This window comes from Megalobrama amblycephala, linkage group LG16 (genome assembly GCF_018812025.1).
Source record: "Megalobrama amblycephala isolate DHTTF-2021 linkage group LG16, ASM1881202v1, whole genome shotgun sequence".
Lineage (NCBI taxonomy): Eukaryota > Metazoa > Chordata > Actinopteri > Cypriniformes > Xenocyprididae > Megalobrama > Megalobrama amblycephala.
The window spans coordinates 23197851-23218248 of NC_063059.1; the positions used below are offsets into that span (position 1 = coordinate 23197851).

At 37.3% G+C, this 20398-nt stretch overlaps 1 protein-coding gene across 4 annotated transcripts in view; it reads left to right on the forward strand.

Annotated features, from left to right (window-relative positions):
* The first annotated feature begins 564 nt into the window (after window positions 1–564).
* Window positions 565–20398, forward strand: part of cbl (Cbl proto-oncogene, E3 ubiquitin protein ligase) — a 37154-nt gene continuing 17320 nt past the window's right edge. The window contains exons 1-2 of one of the 4 annotated variants that reach the window (XM_048159897.1): window positions 565–1147; window positions 5996–6243. In XM_048159897.1, the coding sequence (XP_048015854.1) occupies window positions 1001–1147; window positions 5996–6243 (395 nt within the window). In that variant the 5' untranslated portion in view covers window positions 565–1000. Of the gene's footprint in view, window positions 1148–4111; window positions 4393–5995; window positions 6244–20398 lie in introns of those variants that run through there. The other 3 variants (XM_048159895.1, XM_048159896.1, XM_048159898.1) reach the window with 3 other exon arrangements.

Sequence of the window (20398 nt, forward strand, 5' to 3'; positions counted from 1 at the left end):
ATATGTTTATTTATTTATATTTCAATACGATATTATTTCGTGAGCCAGCATTGTATTTTCATTTGGAGAAAGATGATCTGTGGTGCGTTTATAATAAACGTGAAACCCTTCCCTTCATAGGTTTTGCTTGCAGGGCTCTTGTCTTGCTTAGCCTGAACTTCCCGTTGCAAAAGTAGTGATAGGAAGTACGATACATTCCAGCGAATCGGTTCTTTCGAACACATCCCTTCAAAGAACCGATTCAGCTATTTTTGCGCGTCACTTCTGTCACGTGGTCCCTCACACCACGGTGTTGAATTTTATATGTTTGGGGGAAATTATTTTCCAGTTTGATGTATACATGTTGAAAACTTTTATACTGTATTTTAACATGCAAGTAATCGTTGTCATGTTATTGATTATAATTTGGCAATAAAACACTAATAAAATCATGGATAGCTGCATTTATTTATGCTTTTACATTCTGACGGTGTTTGTTAGACCTGTTAATTTATGTTTATGTGCTTTTGTAGACATTATAAAGCTCATAGAAACGGTCATTAAACCTGAATCTCAGACTCTTTCAGTCCGACCTGTTTTGTGAACCGATTCAACTGATTGAAAAGATCCGACTCAAATGAACGATTCGATCACGAATCGGACATCGCACTGCAGAAGCGCACAGATAGAGAAAGAGAGAGAGCTGCAGGAAAAGGGAACATCACGCACGGGGTGTCGTTGTGAAAGCAGTTGTTCCTCCACGTCCAGACATCCATAAAAACTTATTTTTTACGCGTTATTTTCAACGGGATTCGTCGCACTACCCGAGCGTATTAAATACCGCGTGAAACGGTGGTTTCCTGCACGGGGGATTTAATGGGAGTCTTGCATCGATAAAGCACTTCTCCCCCCCTTGACGGACCTTCGCTCGAACCGAACCGGACTCGGGCGCTGTCCTCACCGGGGGGTATCCGATCTCAGTTATATTTTAACTGCGAAAACAACACTCCGGAGTCCGAATATGGCAGGAAATCTGAAGAAAGGTGGGGGGCTTATTGGCATGATGAAGGACGCTTTTCAGCCTCACCATCACCTCCACCACTCCCATCACCAGCCCGGGGCCGTGGACAAAAAGACGGTGGAGAAATGCTGGAAATTCATGGATAAGGTGGGTGGCTATCAAGCATAAACACAAAAGATAGATACCAGAGAGAGACGTTGTAGCTAGCAAGCTCGGTCTCTTGTTAGCTTAGCCGGATGGCCTGCACCGAGGAGTCCTAATGCAATATGGCAGGGCAGCTCTGCTAAGGCAATTAGCTGAATGGTTTGTAGGCTAATAAACTATATTCAGCCGGCCAAATACTTTGGGAATATCCAGTTTTAGAGAGTGGGTCATTTGCGGTACCCGTCCACCCCAGCTGGCCAAGCAGGACCTCTGTATGGTCCAGGGTCCTGTGCTTAGCTTAATAGCTTGTGGTATTACTTAATTGGTAAATATTGTTTTTATTGTGAGAAGACTAGGAATGGTTTGGACATATCTGACGACTCCTGGATGCCCACATGAACGGCGTGTAAAACACTAAAGTTGGGGGTAAACAGGAAGCGTTATATAAACTTATTTGAAGTACTTGCAATCTGTTTTAAGTGTAGCATAGACTATTGTGTTATATTCTGGAGTATTTTCTACCTTAATTCATAGTCTAAAAAAGTCTTACTTGATGACTTTAGACATCTAAGTATCCAGCAGTATTAAAAGATAGTTGTTTTTGTGTTTAATGGAGATCCATCCATCAGGGTTGGTCTTATGATCAGGTGTAGATGTAGCTGTTAGGCACACTGTCCTTATTTCATACCTGATTAACCTCTATAAAACCTACAGTATCATATTTGATACATGAATTTCTAAAGCCTCTAAGTTATCAACATGATCAAAACTTTGTACACAATCTACTTCATGCCTTCTGCCCTCTGATTGATAGTTCACACTTTTTTTTGGAAGTAAAACCTTTTAGTATAATTGTAAAAATGTCTACCTTTAGGTCTTGGTATATGTGCCATTTTGTAATTTATATAATGTAATAACATATATTGGAGGACATATTTCTTGACTGGACTTAAACTTACGTTTACTTGATTGTCCATACATAATTTTTAAAAAAAAAATATGTTAAAATATAAGTATCAAATATGATTGCATTGAATGTTTTGCCCCCCACAATGAAAATCACAGATCTTTGATAATAAAACTAAGCATTTACATATTATTTATAGCTATATTATTTACATGCATTTCATGTATGTAGTCTTTTATAAAAAATAAAAATAAAAGTCATTGACTTGCATTGCAATGCTTCAGAATTTCATCTGGCCATGACATCTGCATCAAATTGCATATTTTCCTAAGTTTGGGCCTCTGAATAAAATCTAGGTGTTTTTCCTCAAGTATGAGCGCCATACTCTCACTATACTATATGAAGCACAAAAGCCTCATGTATCAAATATGATACAAAACAAAACACGTGTTTTTAAAATAGATTTTTATATTTTGTATAAAGGTTCAATAAACTTCCATTTCAAAAATATGTATATTTTTCATATGTCAGGCTTTACAGGGTTTATTGTACTAAGAATTGAAGCAACTGACAGGGAAACTTACCAATTTGTCTAGTAAAATAGTGTTTAAAAAAAATAAATGAAAACGGTTAGACAAACATCTGGTTTTCTTTTGTTGAATTTGCTGCCTCACAATACAAAAGTTAAAGCTGCAGTTCATGGAAAAAAGTTGTGGTTACTGACCTCACACTTCCTGTGATGTTCACACTGATACATGAGTGAAACGGTGCATCTTTCACAGGGGACTCGTTTTTAACTTATCCTGTTAATATGGGAAACCACTTAGATACTAAACATGGTGTTTATTTAGCAAGTTTTGAGAAGTATTTTTCAAAGGACAACTATTTATTACTGAAGAGAAACAGTTCATGCTTTTTGACTGAGAACTTTGCAACTTCCTATTTGCTCAGTTTCACACTTGGTAGTTTGGTTAGTGCACATGTGACATATCACATTGTCTTCATAAGCAAATCTCCTCATTTTTTTCAGTTGTAACATTGTAAATTTCCTCTTTATGTTAATTCGGTGCCTAGTCTGATTGTGAAAAATGTTTAGTATGAATGTCAGGATTCTTGTCAGGAGTAGTTCCGTTCCACTTGCAAAACAGGCTTTTCTGAAAGAAATGTTTCTAGTCTATCCTGACTTAGCTATTTATTATCCAAAATAAACTTTTTCATGTCATACATTGTTGTATTCTCTCAATACCCTGTAAATATTCAACCTGTTGAACCACAAGAACCCAATGGTTGTTCTTCCCAGGTTGACCTTTAATATGCAATAATGAATTTCTGTATTTTGACTTGGACTATGGGTTTCCCCTACATATGTGTATTATTCACCATTGTTTACAAACACAAATTAGAGAATTATCTACACATTTCCTCATAGGGTTTAGTTATGAATAAATAAACCACAGGCCAAGTGAAAAGCATGTTATTTGTTGTAGTTGATGAACAGGATTTGCATAGTAGGATGTGATTGGTCATGATACAAAGAATGCAAATCTAACACCATAAATGGAACTGTTGCATAATTTTATTAGTGCATATTTAATTATTTCTATATTAATTGACTTCCTGATGTCGTTTCTCATGCTTGAGACCAAGCAGATGTTTCTCCACACGTTTGGACTATTTTTCTTAATTTAGATTATCGTTTGATGCCGTAATGAATGCACGTCTGCACGACCTAAACACGTAGACGTATGCATGTTTGCTGATAATTCTCGGGACGTCCTGTCGCCACAGTCTTATCTCTTGGCTGTCAGGACTAGGGGTGCATGAGAGCCAGAAGCTTTAGAGCACAGTCAGACTGGATGGTGACCCCCCCCCCCCCCCCCCCCCCCCCGTGATGTCATCAGCTCTCCCCACCCCCCAATCACAGCTGGTCCTGTGTTGAAGACAAAATAGATAAGAGCGGCTGCAAGCCCTCGGAGCAGCTGCATGCAGCGCCAGCCTCTTATTGCTGGAACGTGCGCTCGCGGCACAACACTTCTCGAACTGCTGGGGTGGTGACATTTGAGCAGTTTCCCGTTTCCTCAAATTTCCCACCCACGTCTTAATCAATAGTTCAGAAGGTGATGATGCGTGGCTTTAGTCCAGACAGTGGAGAGCCACTATGTCTGAATTAAAGCAAAGGCTATTGGACCATCAGTCTAGCCATTAAGTTGTTTGGCTAATGAAGTGGTTTGAGGGCATGTACTTAATCATGATGATTTATTGTCTAGAATGGATGTTTTTTCTTGGAAGATTTCAGCAGCTTTGTGGCATCCAGTAGGGTTGGGTGGAATGGCTATATGTGGCAAGTAAAGATTTTGCTATACATGATTTTGATTATAACACGTGAAATGCACTACTGTTCAGAAGTTTGGGATCAGTAAGGTTTTTTTTTTATTCAGCAAGGATGCATTAAATCGATCAAAAATGACAGTAAAGATATTTTTCATGTTACAAAAGATTTTTGTTTAAATTAAAAATTAAATGCTGTTCAGTTGGATTTTCTATTCATCAAAGAATCCAGGACAGATGTTTTCCACAAAAATACGCAGAAATAGGCTTTACAACATAGTTATTTAATATATTCATTTCCCATTTTGAGTTGCCAGCAAAAAAAAAACAAACAAAAAAAACGAACAAACATTATATACGTTTAAAAATGGTAAAAAGCTGTGATGATCATTTTGGTAATTCCGCCCAATCCTAATCTCAAACATCAAACCTCTGTAGCTGCAAAGTGTACACTTCATTCCCAGTATTGTGGAAATTGAGATGACAGTGTAGTGCCGTAGAAGATTGTAGAACGTGTCTTTTGTGCAAACACAGTTGTCATCGTATGTAGTTCACAAATTTTTTTCTTCTTTGGAATGTTCTTGCTGTGTGACCTGACAAGTTTTGTGTATTTATGGTTCGGTGAACAGTTTTAAAGTTCTTGTCAGTGTAGTTTTTGTTTCTTTGCTTTCACATATCATACTGCAAGAGAAAACTTGCAAAACGTTGGCCCACAGAGGATATGAGGATAGTGTGCAGTTCTGTTTTCTTGATCGATAGTCAACTTAATGTACCGCTAGAGAATTGTACGGGATATTTGTATCAAAATATTTTTACAGAGCTTGTTGGCTGCTGTAATAACAGACAAATATACACACACAAACATATCCATATACATGTGTACGTTTTTTTTCTGTATAGCTGCTTTGAAACAGCGTAAGTGAAAAGTGCATATAAATTGAATTGAATTGAACATGGATCTGCATTTTTTTATTGTACAAAACTTTTTTTGAGTTTGAGCAAATAAGATTCATTCTATTTCAATCTTTTGTGTACAATAAAGTACAAAAGTTTGGAAAGAAATTAGTACTTTTATTCAGCAAGAATGCATTAACATTTGAACGTTGAAAATTATAAAATAATTACTCTTTCTTGAGCACCAAATCAGTATATTAGAATGATTTCTGAAGGACTTGAATAATGATGCTGAAAATTCAGCTTTGCCATCACAGGAATATATTAAAACATATTAAAATGTAATAATATTTCACGGTTTTGTTTTGGGGTTTTTTTAGATCAAATGAATGCTGCTTTGTTGAACATACAACAAAGAAACTTCTTTTAAAAGCATGTAAAAAAAATATTACCAACCCCAAACATTTAAACAGTTTAGTTTTGCTTTCACCACTTTCCTTGTATTTAGAGTAGCTGTTATGTATTTTAAATTAATTTCAGTGGACTGATGTAATAAAAAACTGCAGCGACTTCAGGGCAATTTTCAATTCATAAGCCACTTGCATTGTTGTTTATGGCATGGTAGCAACCCGCCATTTTCACTGGATTCTCTTTTGCTGCTCAGCTGCTTTTTGAAAAGATGCCAAATTCTACATTGTCTGATTATCTCTGCTCTGCTGCAGGTGGTACGGTTATGCCAGAACCCCAAGCTGGCCTTGAAGAACAGTCCTCCCTACATCCTGGACCTGTTGCCAGACACTTACCAGCATCTCCGCACTATCCTGTCCCGCTATGAAGGCAAGATGGAAACGCTGGGCGACAACGAGTATTTTCGCGTTTTCATGGAGAACTTGACCAAGAAGACCAAACAGACCATAAGCCTGTTCAAAGACGGCAAAGAGCGAATGTTCGAGGAGAACTCTCAGCCCAGGTGAGCGCAGATGAGCTTCTGTAGACACTGTCTCTAATTACAGCCTTTCCGGTGGCCAAATTGAAAATGTTCAAAAAGAGGTGTTCGTTTCGGTCTGTAGTGACCAAATAAAGATTTTCCGTTTGTCAAAGGTGTTGGGTTAGGTGTGAAAGCAGACATCAAAAGCCTCAAGTAACCTCTGTGCAGACGTTTCCTGAGCTAGTTCATGTTTTTTGGAATGTTCTGCAACTTAATTCAGTGTGGGAGGCAAAAGCAGAAGCAGTGAAACATGGTCTGTCAGTCCTTGAATCATGTGAAACCGGTTCCTTGAAAAAATTTGAGTTGAGGTTACATTGAGTTAAGCTGAAGTTCGAGTCGCATATCAAAGATGCAAATGAAGTCAATCATGTAAGCGCTCACGGATCAGTCAGTGGACTGAGATCATATCAGGCCTGTGGTTCTTCTGCTTCTCCTGGAAACGCTTGACTCGTGTGCGGACAGAGGAGGAATGTGTAATGCAAATAAGAGACCAGTCACAAGAGGAAGAGCTTAACTGAGGCCCAGACCTTACAAGTAACGCATCGGTTTTAAGGTTTACAGATGCAGCCTTCATTAAACCCACATATCATTAGTAAAATTCATCTCGATATTCTTGTTTGTAAGTTGCGCAAAAGCACTAAAGACTGTTATGTCATTTTCATAGTACAGCCTTCCAGCCCATGTATGCCAATTTGTCCCAAACATACAAAAAGAAACGCAGTATATGATTTGCATACATTAAAATGATGTTTAGCTGCTCAAGTCGTTGAACCCAATGTGATGCTTGTCATATATTTGGTTTAAGTTTGATCTAGAATGGCCCTGCAGTATGATTTAAAAGTAGATGCTTTATTTAGAGAGTTGAAGTCCTATACGTTTTCGTAAGTCCCAGACATTTTCTCTCAGGAACTGCAGCTTGTTTATTTGATTGTAAACATCTTATTTATGTAATACTTAATTTCCATCATTCTTATAATCACATTTCCTGTAGATCAGCGGCTTCTCATACCATAGGCCAGTTCGTCGTGCCAACTGTCATTTCATATTGTTCATATTATTTCACTTCTCTGAAACTAGAAAAGAATTGCCAATCTAAACATTTAGAGGTTTGGGACCCTAAAGGGCTTTCATGCAAAATCTTTTTGCATGACGAGGGCCTCTTTTTGAGCCGCTTTGGTGGCAAATTCTCTTAGCTGAAGCTTTTCTGTGTCATTAGACGCTGAAGCTTTACTTAGTGTGGCTGAGGGGGCGAAGTGTCCGTATTAAGTGAGAAAGAATTTAATGATTAACTCTGACGCACAAGTCACGCTTTGCACCAAGCAGACACTGCTCTTCCTGTTAACACACTCACTTCCTGTTTCTCCTGAGCCCCCAACAGCATGCACTGCTGAGGCTAGCTAAAACCTGCCACATCTTACACTGACTGTCTGTGACAATTCAAGCCTTATAGAATCACTTTTAGCACATATTGGTAGTTAGTAGTACTGAAAACTGTCAAGGCCTTTCATTCATAATTAATCAGGGTCATACATACAAATATCTATTATTTGCATATAAATGCAAATGATCTTCACATTGAGTGTCTTGGCTGCCTTAAAGGGTTAGTTCAACCAAAAATGAAAATTATCCCATAATTTACTCACCCTCAAGCCATCCTAGGTGTATATGGCTTCCTTCTTGGCTCTTTCAAGCTTTATAATGGGAGTGAATAGTACCTTCGATTTTGAAGCCCAAAAAAAGCACGTCTATCCATCATAAAAGTAATCCATACGGCTCCGGGGGGGTTAATAAAGGCCTTCTGAAGTGAAGCGGTGTTTTTGTACGAAAAATATACATATTGTCGAGAGCACTTTATTTGTAAACTGTCATCACTGAGCATATCAATGGTAACATGCGCGTAGCGCAAGTAGATCTGTCCGCTCGCGAAAAGTGATTTCCTCTGACTCTCGCGCAATTCAGTCCGCTCGCGTACGCAAGGTTATTATAGTTTTGCTCATTTCGCGTTTTTATTTTGGACGCGCGCTTTTTGTTTTCAAATATACAGTGCTCTAGTTTTAATTAGTTTTTAAACTGCCTCTCCTCTCGCTCTAGTTTAGTTTAGTTTTTATTGCGTTTTGAAAATGCTTACGTTTTCAGTTTAGTTTTTACTGGTTTTCCTGCCGTTTTAGTCTCAAACGTGTCCTGTCGCGCTCAAGACTGCACGTGCGCTCACGAAAAAGTCTCTCCGTGTAATAATCTTCAACAGAACATCATACAATTTTGGAAAATATTCATTGGATTAAACGCTGTACATAAAATGTTATAAACCAATCATGTAAAGAGACGACTCCGATCCGCAGTAAGTGCAAAATGCTACATGGAATCTTATTGAGCCTGAGAGTAAAGAAGACATGCATGAACCTGGAATGTAGCCTTTCGACCCAAAGATATGTCAATTTTTTAGTGTGTGTGACACCTTCACAATTTAATAATATTTATCAAAGATGTACACCTAGTCTATACTGCATTCACACCCTATACAGGTCAATACCACAGCTGTACAATTTATCTAAACAAACAAACTAAATTTACAATAGCCTACTCGTCTGGATTGAAGCAGCAAACATTCATTGTAAAGGTCATACGTTTTGTGTTGCCAACAAACTCGTCTTTTTTTTAAAAATAGTGTGATACCATTTTACAATAAGGTTTTTATTTGTTAACATTAGTTAATCGGCGTTAGTTTGGTAGTCTAACATGAAACTAACCAACTGTGCAATACATTACCTGACTACGATTACCGTTGCCATCTTTGTTAACGTTAAAAATACAGCTGTTTGTTGGTTGTTTACTTCACAGTGCATTTAATAATGTTAACAAATACAACATTTGATTTTAATAACGTATTAGTAAATGTTGAAATTACGATGAATGACGATTTGACCCTGATCTTGTTCGGTCTTAAATCAGAAGATGTTTGTTGGTAATACTTTACAATAAGGCTGCGTTAACATTATTTAACTGCATTAGTTAACATTAACTAATAATGAATTGCTCTTCTTCAGCATTTATTAATATTTGTTAATGTTAATTTCAACATTTACTAATACGTTATTAAAATCAAATGTTGTATTTGTTAACATTATTAAATGCACTGTGAAGTAAACAACCAACAAACAGCTGTATTTTTAACGTTAACAAAGATTAATAATTACAGTAATGTATTGCACATTGTTAGTTCATGTTAGATAATACATTAACTAATGTTAACAAATAAAAACCTTATTGTAAAATGTTACCTATTTTTTTTTTTTTTAAATTTCAACACAAAACGTATGACCACAATAACTTTAAGAAACATTTTTTGTTTGTTTGTTTAGATAAATAGGGGTTTGACCTGTAATGTGATGCAGTTAGACTAGGTTACATTTGATAAATATTATTAAATTGTAAAGAAATAAAATATATATTTTTGTCAAAAGAATTCCAGGCGCAGTTCACTCTCAGCCAATAAGATTCCACGTAGCATTTTCATGGATCAGTCGTCTCTTCTGATTGGTTTATAACTTTTGACAGCGTTTAATCCAAAAGCCAAATTAATTTCTGCAAGAGCACGTTAAGAGATTAACGTTGAGCGCACCATGTGCAGTTTGAGTTTACTCGCGCAGGATTTTTTTCTCACGTTTGAGCACGCAGGAACACAGTTTGAGTGTGCAGCACGCAAATATCTGAGCGTAGAGGAGTAAGGCAAAGTTCATACCCAGAGAGCATTTGTACCTCAAATTTGAGCGTCTAGTTAACGTTCTGCAGTACCAATCGCTTCTCGCGTCGACATTAAGACGCTGACAAAGTTATATTCAGAATTAAAAATATTTTTATACCACTTTTTAATGCGCGTTTCTGTAAAGCGTGTTCACGAGATACCAACCTTTAGCGAGACTTGCTTTCAAGAGTCGAACACTCGTTCTCATGGAGACGCGCGCACTGACGGGAGGGGCAGATGTGTGTGCTCGCGCATGTACATGTGATATGACTCTCGCGAAATGCAGCTAAATAATTGTGCTCTCGAAACACATTGACAGTAAAACTAACGCCATTTACTTCTGAATTTTGATTTTAGCGGTAGTTAGTTTGTGCCGAAACACACATTACAGTATTTAGTTAGTTATCTTTATTTTAAACTGTCATCACTGGCTTCTGGTAACAGCCGTACGCAAGTAGAGTTTCGTTTTTTCGTTCGTTTTCGTTAACGATTATAACCTTGCTCCGTACGTATTCAGTACTTGCGCCTGACCCGACGCTTTCAGTACTCGTGCTCTGTTTTATGTACACGCCCACAGTTCGGATGGTCAGACTTGTGAAAATCCTGTCATTTTGCAAACAGAACAGCAGCATACTTGATGACGTCACTCACCTCACCTTCACTGTAAAGTAACAATAAAATGATATATATATATATATATATATATATATATATATATATATATATATATATATATTATAGAGATAGAGATATATATATATAGAGAGATATAGTAGGGATGCACCGAAATGAAAATTCTTGGCCGAAACCGAAAACCGAAAAAGAGGAAACCAAGGCCGAAAACCGAAACACCGAAAGAAATGCCAATTAATACCACTGCATTTATGTTAATGACTGTGTACTAACTTTACTAAAATCAAGGCATTGCAATTGCATAAATTAATATTAAAGTTTCAAAGAATAAATCAATTACACATTATGCAAATATTTATTTAGCACATTGCAACAATGCACAGTTTTTAAATTAAAATGTTTAACTTGACCCCACTCATGTGTACATTAAATAATAATGTCCTGTACATTATTATTTAATGTACACGAGTGGGGTCAAGTTAAACATTTTAGTAAATATTTCTTGCAGGATTTTACTGAACATATCAGACAACGAGGGTGCATGCCCCTCATCTAGTGCAGAGAGACAATTTTTTTTTTTCTGCGCTCTGATCTCCTCCTGCGCTGGGCGCTGCTCCGTCTCTGTCTCCACGCGGGTTCTCCGCATCCATCGCGGCCTGGATCATTTCTCGTGCGCGCTGCTTTATTTCCGCATCAAAGTAATGGTGTTTATAACGCGGATCAAGTACAGTCGCGATGAAGTGCAGAGGATCCGAATAGATCTCAGTGAAACGTGTGCTGACCGACTCTAAGAGTGTACTTTTCATTGTTTTCACTCCGTGGTCCGTCTCAACCACTTCGCTTAGGAGACGCTTTAGTGCTGCGATTAAAGGAATAACGTCCGCTACAGATGCATCAGAGGAGCTGATCTCGCGGTTTCTGTTTGCGTCATCACAACATTTCGGCCGTATTGTTTCGGTGATAAAAGTCTTTCGGCCGAAAATTTTCGGTGGCCGAATATTCGGTGCATCCCTAAGATATATATATATATATATATATATATATATATATATATATATATATATATATATATATATATATATATATATATATATATATATATAGATATATAGAGCTAGATATAGAGCTATAGATATATAAGATAGAGATAGATATATAAGATAGAGATAGATATATAAGATAGAGATAATATATATATATATATATGATATATATATATATATATATATAGATATATATATATATATATATATATATATATATATATATATATATATATATATATATATATATAATGCTTGAACGGGACAATACACACAACAAAAGTATGTCAAAATGCCTGCTTTGGCGAGTATTCACACAAACACTGACGGTTATATCTTAAGTAAACATAAACAGATGAGAAAATAAACGCATGTGTAACAGTATGTTGGATCCGTGCATTAGGTCTTAAATTGACAGCAGCCTAAAATAACTGCTGCTGTCTGTGACATTTAATGTTAATCAAACAACAAAAGATGAAGAGAAAATTACTCACTGCTGTTTGCTGAGCAACTTTTGTAACATTAATAAGAATACATGTATTTAATATAACACAAAACTCCTGCTAACTCTGTTCCAGTATTGGCAGCATTTGGTGCCAGAGTTCCCAGTCTAACTGTTGTACTGATGTTTTATGCAGATGCTAGGGTGTACTGGAGCTGTTAGTGAAATATTTACAGTGAATCATTTCTCACTGTATTTTCACACAGTTGACTGTTTCGGCATGCTGTTGAATCTTTTACCACATATTTATCTGCCATTGTAGGGTTTCCTTATAAAGAAATGCATAATGCATAGTGCTCTGGATATCCATCTCTGTGAAATTGCATGTGCTCTCAATTTAGGTAGCCTGGGGTTAGGTGTGTGCCATACAGCTGTTGTCAATTAAGCCAACTAATTTTGAATAGACTCTCTGACAGATGTTGTATCCTGAATTATCGTAGTTAGCATTATCTAATTGTGATTATGTGTTCATACTTCATTGTTCAGATTGCTAAATTTGGACCATGCATGACTTTCCGTACTCATATTTCCCTCTCTGGTTAGTTTGGTTATCTTTTCATCTTATCTGCATGTTATAGGTCTGCATGAAAGGACCATTTATAGCAACAGGGAAATTCACGGATAGATAGGTGAAGTCAAATGCATGTGAATCAGCTGGGTTTATCATAGTAAGGCGTTATACAGTTGTGTGGTTTAACAGAAATTTGTCAGCTTGGTTGAGTTTTACTGCTTCCAATTTCCTTTTCTGTTGTAGTTGCAGCTCTGTCATGAGATGAGTTAAGTCTTAACATCCTCTTACGTGATCCTTCTGTGAATTGTTTTGAACTTGGAGAGTATAAATGAGATGTTTCCTTTGTCTTGGTCCCGTTTTCTGACACATTTCAAACTACAAAGATGCAGTCGGCAGGGAGAGGACCGCACACCCATCGGGGAACAATTCACATTTATTACAGCATCTACAGTTTCCTGTTTGTTTTTTTTGTTGTTGTTGTTGTTGTTTTTTTGCCGTGTTTTGTTTGAACATTTTTACCTTTTAATTAAAGATAAAAGTAGACTTCAATAGAAGAAATTCAAGCATCAAGATTATAAATGCTCAAAACACATGCATGTCTGCAGCAGACTTTACTTTGACAATTTTAATACAGTTGAAATAAGTAAATAAACAATTCTTTTCTGTTTTTCATAGTACATGCCACAAATAATGTCTTTCTTTAAAAAAAAATAAAAATCTAAAATTCAGAAAAATCACCAGTGATGACAGCCATCAATTCAGTCTTATAGAAAGCTGTCTCTTGTATAGATAAACTGCACATTCAGATATGTGATTCAACTGGCATCTCTTATCTCTTATTTTGTTTGCTTGTATCCACTGCAATCATTTTAGAGGCTTGTTTTTCACAAGCCTAAAAAACAATTCACAACACTAAACTTGTTGCCAATGATCTGTTAACCCGTGTTTTGTGGTTAAGCAGCACTGTTAAATTTAGTACCTCCTACTCAAAGAAAAGTGGCATCAAACAACAGGATTAAATGATCAAACAAGCAGTTTTTTTAGAAGCAGATGTGTTTGATAGTAAAAGTCTTTTGACAAAGCCTTGTTCCAAGTCTTTAGATTTCATGTCGAAAGTGTAGTGCCAGTGTATTCGTTTTTCTCAATTGTTTACTCACAATTCATGAAACAATTCACCATTTTCTCTTGATATCAGGCAACCCCTGTTATGTTCCTCTGTGGGACAGATTAAACCTTGTTCTAGCCTATATATTATATCCTATTTTAGTAGGGCTCCGCGATCATGACAAAAATCATAATTGTCGATTATTCTCTTGAAATTATAATTGCAATTATTAATTACGATTATCACAATTACATTGAATGATGTTTTGAAGAGCTTTATATTATTGTTTGAAGCAACCGCATGCCATATGTTTATGTAAAAACAAAACAAGTTGAAAACACTTTTTTTTTCTTCTTCTTCTTCTTCTTCTTTATTGCTCTTCTATAGAGTTCCTCAGGGATGACGTGTTTTTGTAGGCAAAACCCATAAGCGTGTTAGCATTTTAGGACTTCCAGTTCCATCGCCCTAAAGTCTATGGGGTTTTTTTAATGGGATTTTGCTAAATCGCCTGAAATAAGGTCTGTGGTTAACAAAGCCTCTAAATATTTTCACATTTTGATCTATGACATAAAATACAACAGTTATAACCCGCTTGTGCTTTTTTAAAAAAAATTTTTTAACCTTTATTGTGTTTTCAAAACGGCGGTTGCTAACAAGTTGCTAAAAGGGATACTTCCTTTGGTGGGGACTTCAAACGTCATTATGACAAACAGGACATTTGGAGGGCATTTCTCATGAAAAAGTGGATAAGTATTCATAAATAGCGCAAATCATAATCAGCGAGAATGTTTTTAAAATAAAGTTTGAGGAGGCTTGGTGGTGGTGACGTTGATCCACGACAAAGTCCCTTTAAGACAAGTCATTTCACTCGGCGGCCATCTTTGAAACGCCTCTCGGGCATCCTGGGCATCATGCAGTCTGTTTGAATGGGGAAACATCAAATTCTCCAAAACTGTTCGCCAACCTTATGATAATTTCATATTTGAAATCACCAATGAAATCTAACAACAACCGGCTCATAAATAAAATTTCTAAACGCTCGAATCATGACAAAAAAACTGTATTTTTCAGGCTGGATCGAGCTCATGCGCATATACACCACCTCTTCGGAGGTGCGCGTCTGACTGTTTCTATAGAAACCGGTGATTGTAACGGCCGCTGAGTGACGCGAGCTTTACCAGTCGGGATTGGCTCTTATTTAGAAGGCGGGACTTATTCCGCCATATTGCGCGTTACACTTTCTCCCATTCAAAACAATACGAGTGACTTCTTGTGTTATTCTATAGTCTTTGTCTACGACCACCGTGTGCTGTAGTCCGTTTATAGCCTACTGTTAGCTTTTTATATCTGACAACTTTATTTAGACTTCAAAATGTATAAATGTTGTGTTAACTTGTAAAGATCTTGATAGACAAAACGTGTAAGTGTCATAACCCTTTGTTAAACACAGAGCTTATGTTTTGCGATTTTTCCAAAAGTCTATGGGAAAAAGGTATAGGCTTTCGATCGAGGAAACCCGTGCGCCGCTAACTTCCGGGTTGGCCTACAAAAACACGTCATCCCTGAGGTACTCTGTAGCATTAAGCCTCAAATGTAAACTTTACATTGGTTTGGCTTCTTTTTTAAATAATAAAAAAAAGTAAACATATGCATGTAATAATAATAATAGGGGCTTTCGCATCATGTTGTTTTAGGAACTTGGTTATAGGAAATAATAGCCATCAGGGTGATTTCCCCTAGAACTGAGCAGAAATACATAATCATGTTTCGCTTGGTCCGCTCAAAGTCGTGCTGGATTTTCTCCCGAGTGTAAGGTTGAGAGGTCCATCTATCACTGTTTTGCATGTTTGTAGAGTTAGTTCGTGGAGTAAATATATAGGCTGTTTGCGCGGCTTTTTAAAAATGTCGGGTGCTGATGTTTCACGTTCGTTCGACCAATCGGCATACACTTGCGTCACTGGTAAAGTTCCTACTTGGTCTACAAATCAGTTAGACAGTTATCGTTTAAGGGTGTAAAACATGCTATAGTGAAAGTTCTCAAGTTCTGTACTGTGTACTGTAATTATACTATGTGTAAGTAGTATACAAACCCGTAGATGATCCTGTAGGCCAGGTTCCGTCATGGTTTTTCCATGTACAAGAACATGATCAACTAGAGTGCTTCATATTTCATCAGGAACAACTGTTCTTAGAGACCCGCCCCCTTCCTTTCTCCCACCTTTTTCACTTCTCCCACCAGCTTTAGGATGCATTTTCCATTTCCAACACACATAATCACCCGTGGCCCTATTTATATTATATTATAATATTTTTATTCTGATTAGTGTGTCGTCAGTTTTGCTACATAGTTTACGCATGGATACATCTGCATCATTTAAGTTTACGCTGTGGTGGTTTGAGTTAATTATATTATGTACTTGTGTCTTCTGAATGAGTACATGGTTAAACTTGTGCAAAATTAGGGCATTTCTGTGTAAAGTTTTTCAGAAAACATTGAGAAAATTGGAGAAAATGTGAGAAATGTATCATATTATTGAGAACTGAATGAATGGTTTGGGAAATTGGGCCAAATGAATCAGTTACAATTGAGGAAAAACTGTAATCGTTCATTGTTTAGTGTTCTCAAGGGATCACAGGATCCAAGTAAGCCTAAAATGAATGGAGCTGGGCAGCCAATGATTCAGTGTTCTGTATAAAGTGGTAAATGTGTCTAAACTTCCGTCAAAAGGATGGTTTTGTCAGTGTTTCATGAGTTTGTGCACACAGGGAGCACTTCTGATGGAAACACTGTTAACACATCCGAGGATTGTATTGCAGCTCGAGTTACTACGTCCTGCATCTCGCTCCACACAGAGCCAAGCCGAGCCCAGCTAAGCACGGTCGAGAGCTGCACTCAAGCAGTGGGACATTGTATTTATTTATGGCCCACTGAACGCACTAACAGACTGAACACTAACTGATAATGCAGTTCTCATGCTATATTATTCTCCACTTCTGAAGATGTAGCATACAACAGACATGCTTTCCGATCTCTTTCGCTTTCGAAGTCACCGTTCTCCTGTTTCCTAGTCAAGGGTTATGTTGAGCTGGCATTCAATCTGTTCTTTGGTTCTTCCTCTGAAACACTGCTCTTTAAAGTGATAGTTCACCTGAAAATGACAGTTCTGTCATCATTTCTCACCTTCATATCATTCCAAACTTGTTGGACCCCCACTGACATTCAGTGTATAGACAAAAAACATTCTCTTGTGATTTGCAAAATAAAGGAAGTCATACAGGTTTGGAATGATGTGAGCATGAGTAGACGCTTCAGGACCCAGTTATCGAGTAGTTTACCCATTACCATACTGAAATTGGTTACAAAATTAAAGTGCCCTTAAGATCAAACATCGAATTTTATTAATATCTCCAAGAAGTGCATCACCCCAACTATACACTATAGTTCAGTAGTTTGTGGTTTGTATTTTTTTAACACTTTAATTCGGCAAGCATGTATTACATTGATCGATGTGACAGTAAATACATTAAAATGTAACAATAGATTTTTGTTTTTTTTACTAAATGCTGTTCTTTTGAACTTTCTATCAAAGAATCCTGAAAAAAATGAATCACTGTTTCCACAAAAATATTCAGCAGCACAACTGTTATTAATAAGAAACATTGCTTGAGCAGCAAGTCGGCATATTAGAATGCTTTCTGAAGTATAATGTGACACTAAAGTCTGGAGTAATGATGCTGAAAATTCAGCTTTGCCATAACAGTAATAAATTGCTTTTTAAAATATATATATATATATATATTCAAATAGAAAAGTTATTTTTAAATTATAATATTTCACTTTTTTACTGTATTTTTGATCAAATAAATACAGCTTTGATGAACATAAGATACTTTTTATACTTTTTCATTAAAACGTTTTACAGATCCCAAACTTTTGTGTATTTAGAATTATTAACGCAACATTATTTACTTTAAATTGACATTATTAACATAAAATTGGCTAAATGGGAAAATCGACCAAATTTGTTTTTGAAATGTATTTTTTACATATTTGCTCTGCTTTTTGGTTTTGATGACATTTCGCACAACCTTTCAATGTTGGTTTCTGCTTCATTTGACTAGCTTCTACCAAAGTCCTTTTAAGACAAGTCATTTCACTCGGCGGCCATCTTTGAAACGCCTCTCGGGCATCCTGGGCATCATGCAATCTCTTTGAATGGGGAAACATCAAATTCTCCAAAACTGTTCGCCAACCTTACGATTACATTTCATATTTGAAATCACCAATGAAATCTGACAACAGCTGTCTTATAAATGTTTTATCCAAACGCTTGAATCATGACAAAAACTGTATTTTTTAGGCGGGATCAAGCTAATGCACATGCGCAGACCTAAATGCGGTTCCTTGCCATGTTTCAGAGGCGCGCGTCTGACTGTTTTTAGAAACCGGTGCTTCACGGCTGCTGCAGTGACGCGATGACTTTACCAGTCGGCGATGCTCTTATTTAGAAGGCGGGACTTTTCCGCCATATTGCGCGTTACACTTTCTCCCATTCAAAACAATACGAGTGACGCGTCTTGTGTTATTCTATAGTCTTTGCTTCTACCAAGTGACAAGTAACTTAAAGGTGTAATATGTAAGATTTCTGTCTGCTAGAGGTCGATAGAGGCCTATTCAGAACAAAGGCGTAGCTTGATGACGGCAAGTTTGAGAGCGGAATCTTGGGACATGTGGTCTTCACATCACAGCCAGTGGAAACAATCGGGATAGGACTCAGGAAGAAATCATGTTCATGGATGCGATTATTAACGTTACTGTAGTATGAAGCAGAGCAGGACCGAGTGTTGTGGGAGCTGAATGAGGCCGCTGGAGCAATTGCGCAACACACGCCTCACGAGCAGCGGAACTTTTATTATGACACAGTCACCGGCGCCACTTGCCTTCTGCTTTTCCGATCATGAGTATTCGATAATACATCTCTGTTTATCATATTAGATACATTTGTGTGTGTTGAAGATTATGTTATAATGTTACTCTGTGCGTTCGCTCGGCGGCTGCTGTGAGACACTTGTTTGAGACACACTGCAGTAAGCTAGATCGATTTTAGAATATCATATTAAATGCTGGATGGCTTGTGTTGATAAATGGCAAGCAATTAATTTTAAAGCATATTGTATGATGGAGAAAATGCTGTATTACTGTTACTAAAAATAAAGCTGCATCTGATTATGCTATGTTAACTACTTGACAAAATAGTGTTTTTCTCTGAGGCGTGGTAAAGCACGGTACTCGCAAAAAAATCAAGAAAACTAGATTTAAACAATAAGACTAAACGTGTTGAGCTATATAACAACAATTAGTTTTCTGTCTATAAACGTAACCAAACATTTGGTCCCTTGTCTATTAAAACATGTAAATATTAAAGCGTCTTTGATGTTTCCATGGTTTTTACAAATTAAAGCCAGAAACCGAGGGTAACGCAATTGACAGGCGACTCCTCACACGTCCCAGATCCTTGGTTAAAATTGCAATTTTCTCACGATTTACAAAAAAATTTGGGATATTGTAAGTACTCAAGTGAACAAAATATATAACACTGGCCTAGTGGTTTTTGGATATTTTACTGCAAAAATCTTACATATTGCACCTTTAACTTACAAGTAAATTAGATGATGATCTGTTTCTCCTACCTTTTTTTTTGGTCTATTTATTTAGCTATCTCAGCTATGAATGATTATATGGTTAGTTGATTTTATTTGCATTGCTGATATTATTTGCATTTTCAGAACAGACCACTCACCAGAGGACAACTTCTCTATAATCACCTCAGATGACACAATGGACTAGAATAGACATAGTCAGATCACTGAACAAAATTTGTTTGTGTGAGTGCATTGAATCTTGCTGAGCACCATGTTCGTGTATTTTATTTGAAGGGGTGTGTGTGTGTGTGTGTGTGTGTGTGTGTGTGTGTGTGTGTGTGTGTGTGTGTGTGTGTGTGTGTGTGTGTGTGTGTGTGTGTGTGTGTGTTTGCTTGGGTGTATGACTGCTGTCACCACCACTTCCTGACAGAGATCCGGTGTGAAGCCAGTTCTGGACAGTTAAATTTGTCAAGGGGTGGCATGCGTTGACAGAAAAACACAGAATCCATGATCTCCTCGAGTATTCTCATGAACTCAGTGGCAGAGAAAGTCCCTTCTTTAGACACCCTCGAGTCGGATATTTGGGGAAATGTTAAATGTTTTAGGGAAGTTGGCTGTTGAAATGTGCATTAGTTGAGCAATTGAAATGGTGTAATCTAGTGCAAACTGGCTCTCGTGTGTTTGTGTGTGTGTGGACAAATGAAGGCAGGCGCTAAAGGGAGACTGTAGGTGTGACTCTTCTGAACTGTAGACTCTTTGATAATCAGCCGTGGGCATGAGCAGACCGCTCTCGCTTTCTCCAGTTGGCTTGGCTGTTTTATCACGGAAAACAGGAAACAGGAAGGGAGCAGCCAGCTGCAGGTCAAAGGTCAGGCCAAAAGAGGAGGGAAGCTGACAAAAGCACAGTATCTAGGCAGGGCTTGGCCTACAGCAACAGCAAGGAGAGGCCGGCCAACCG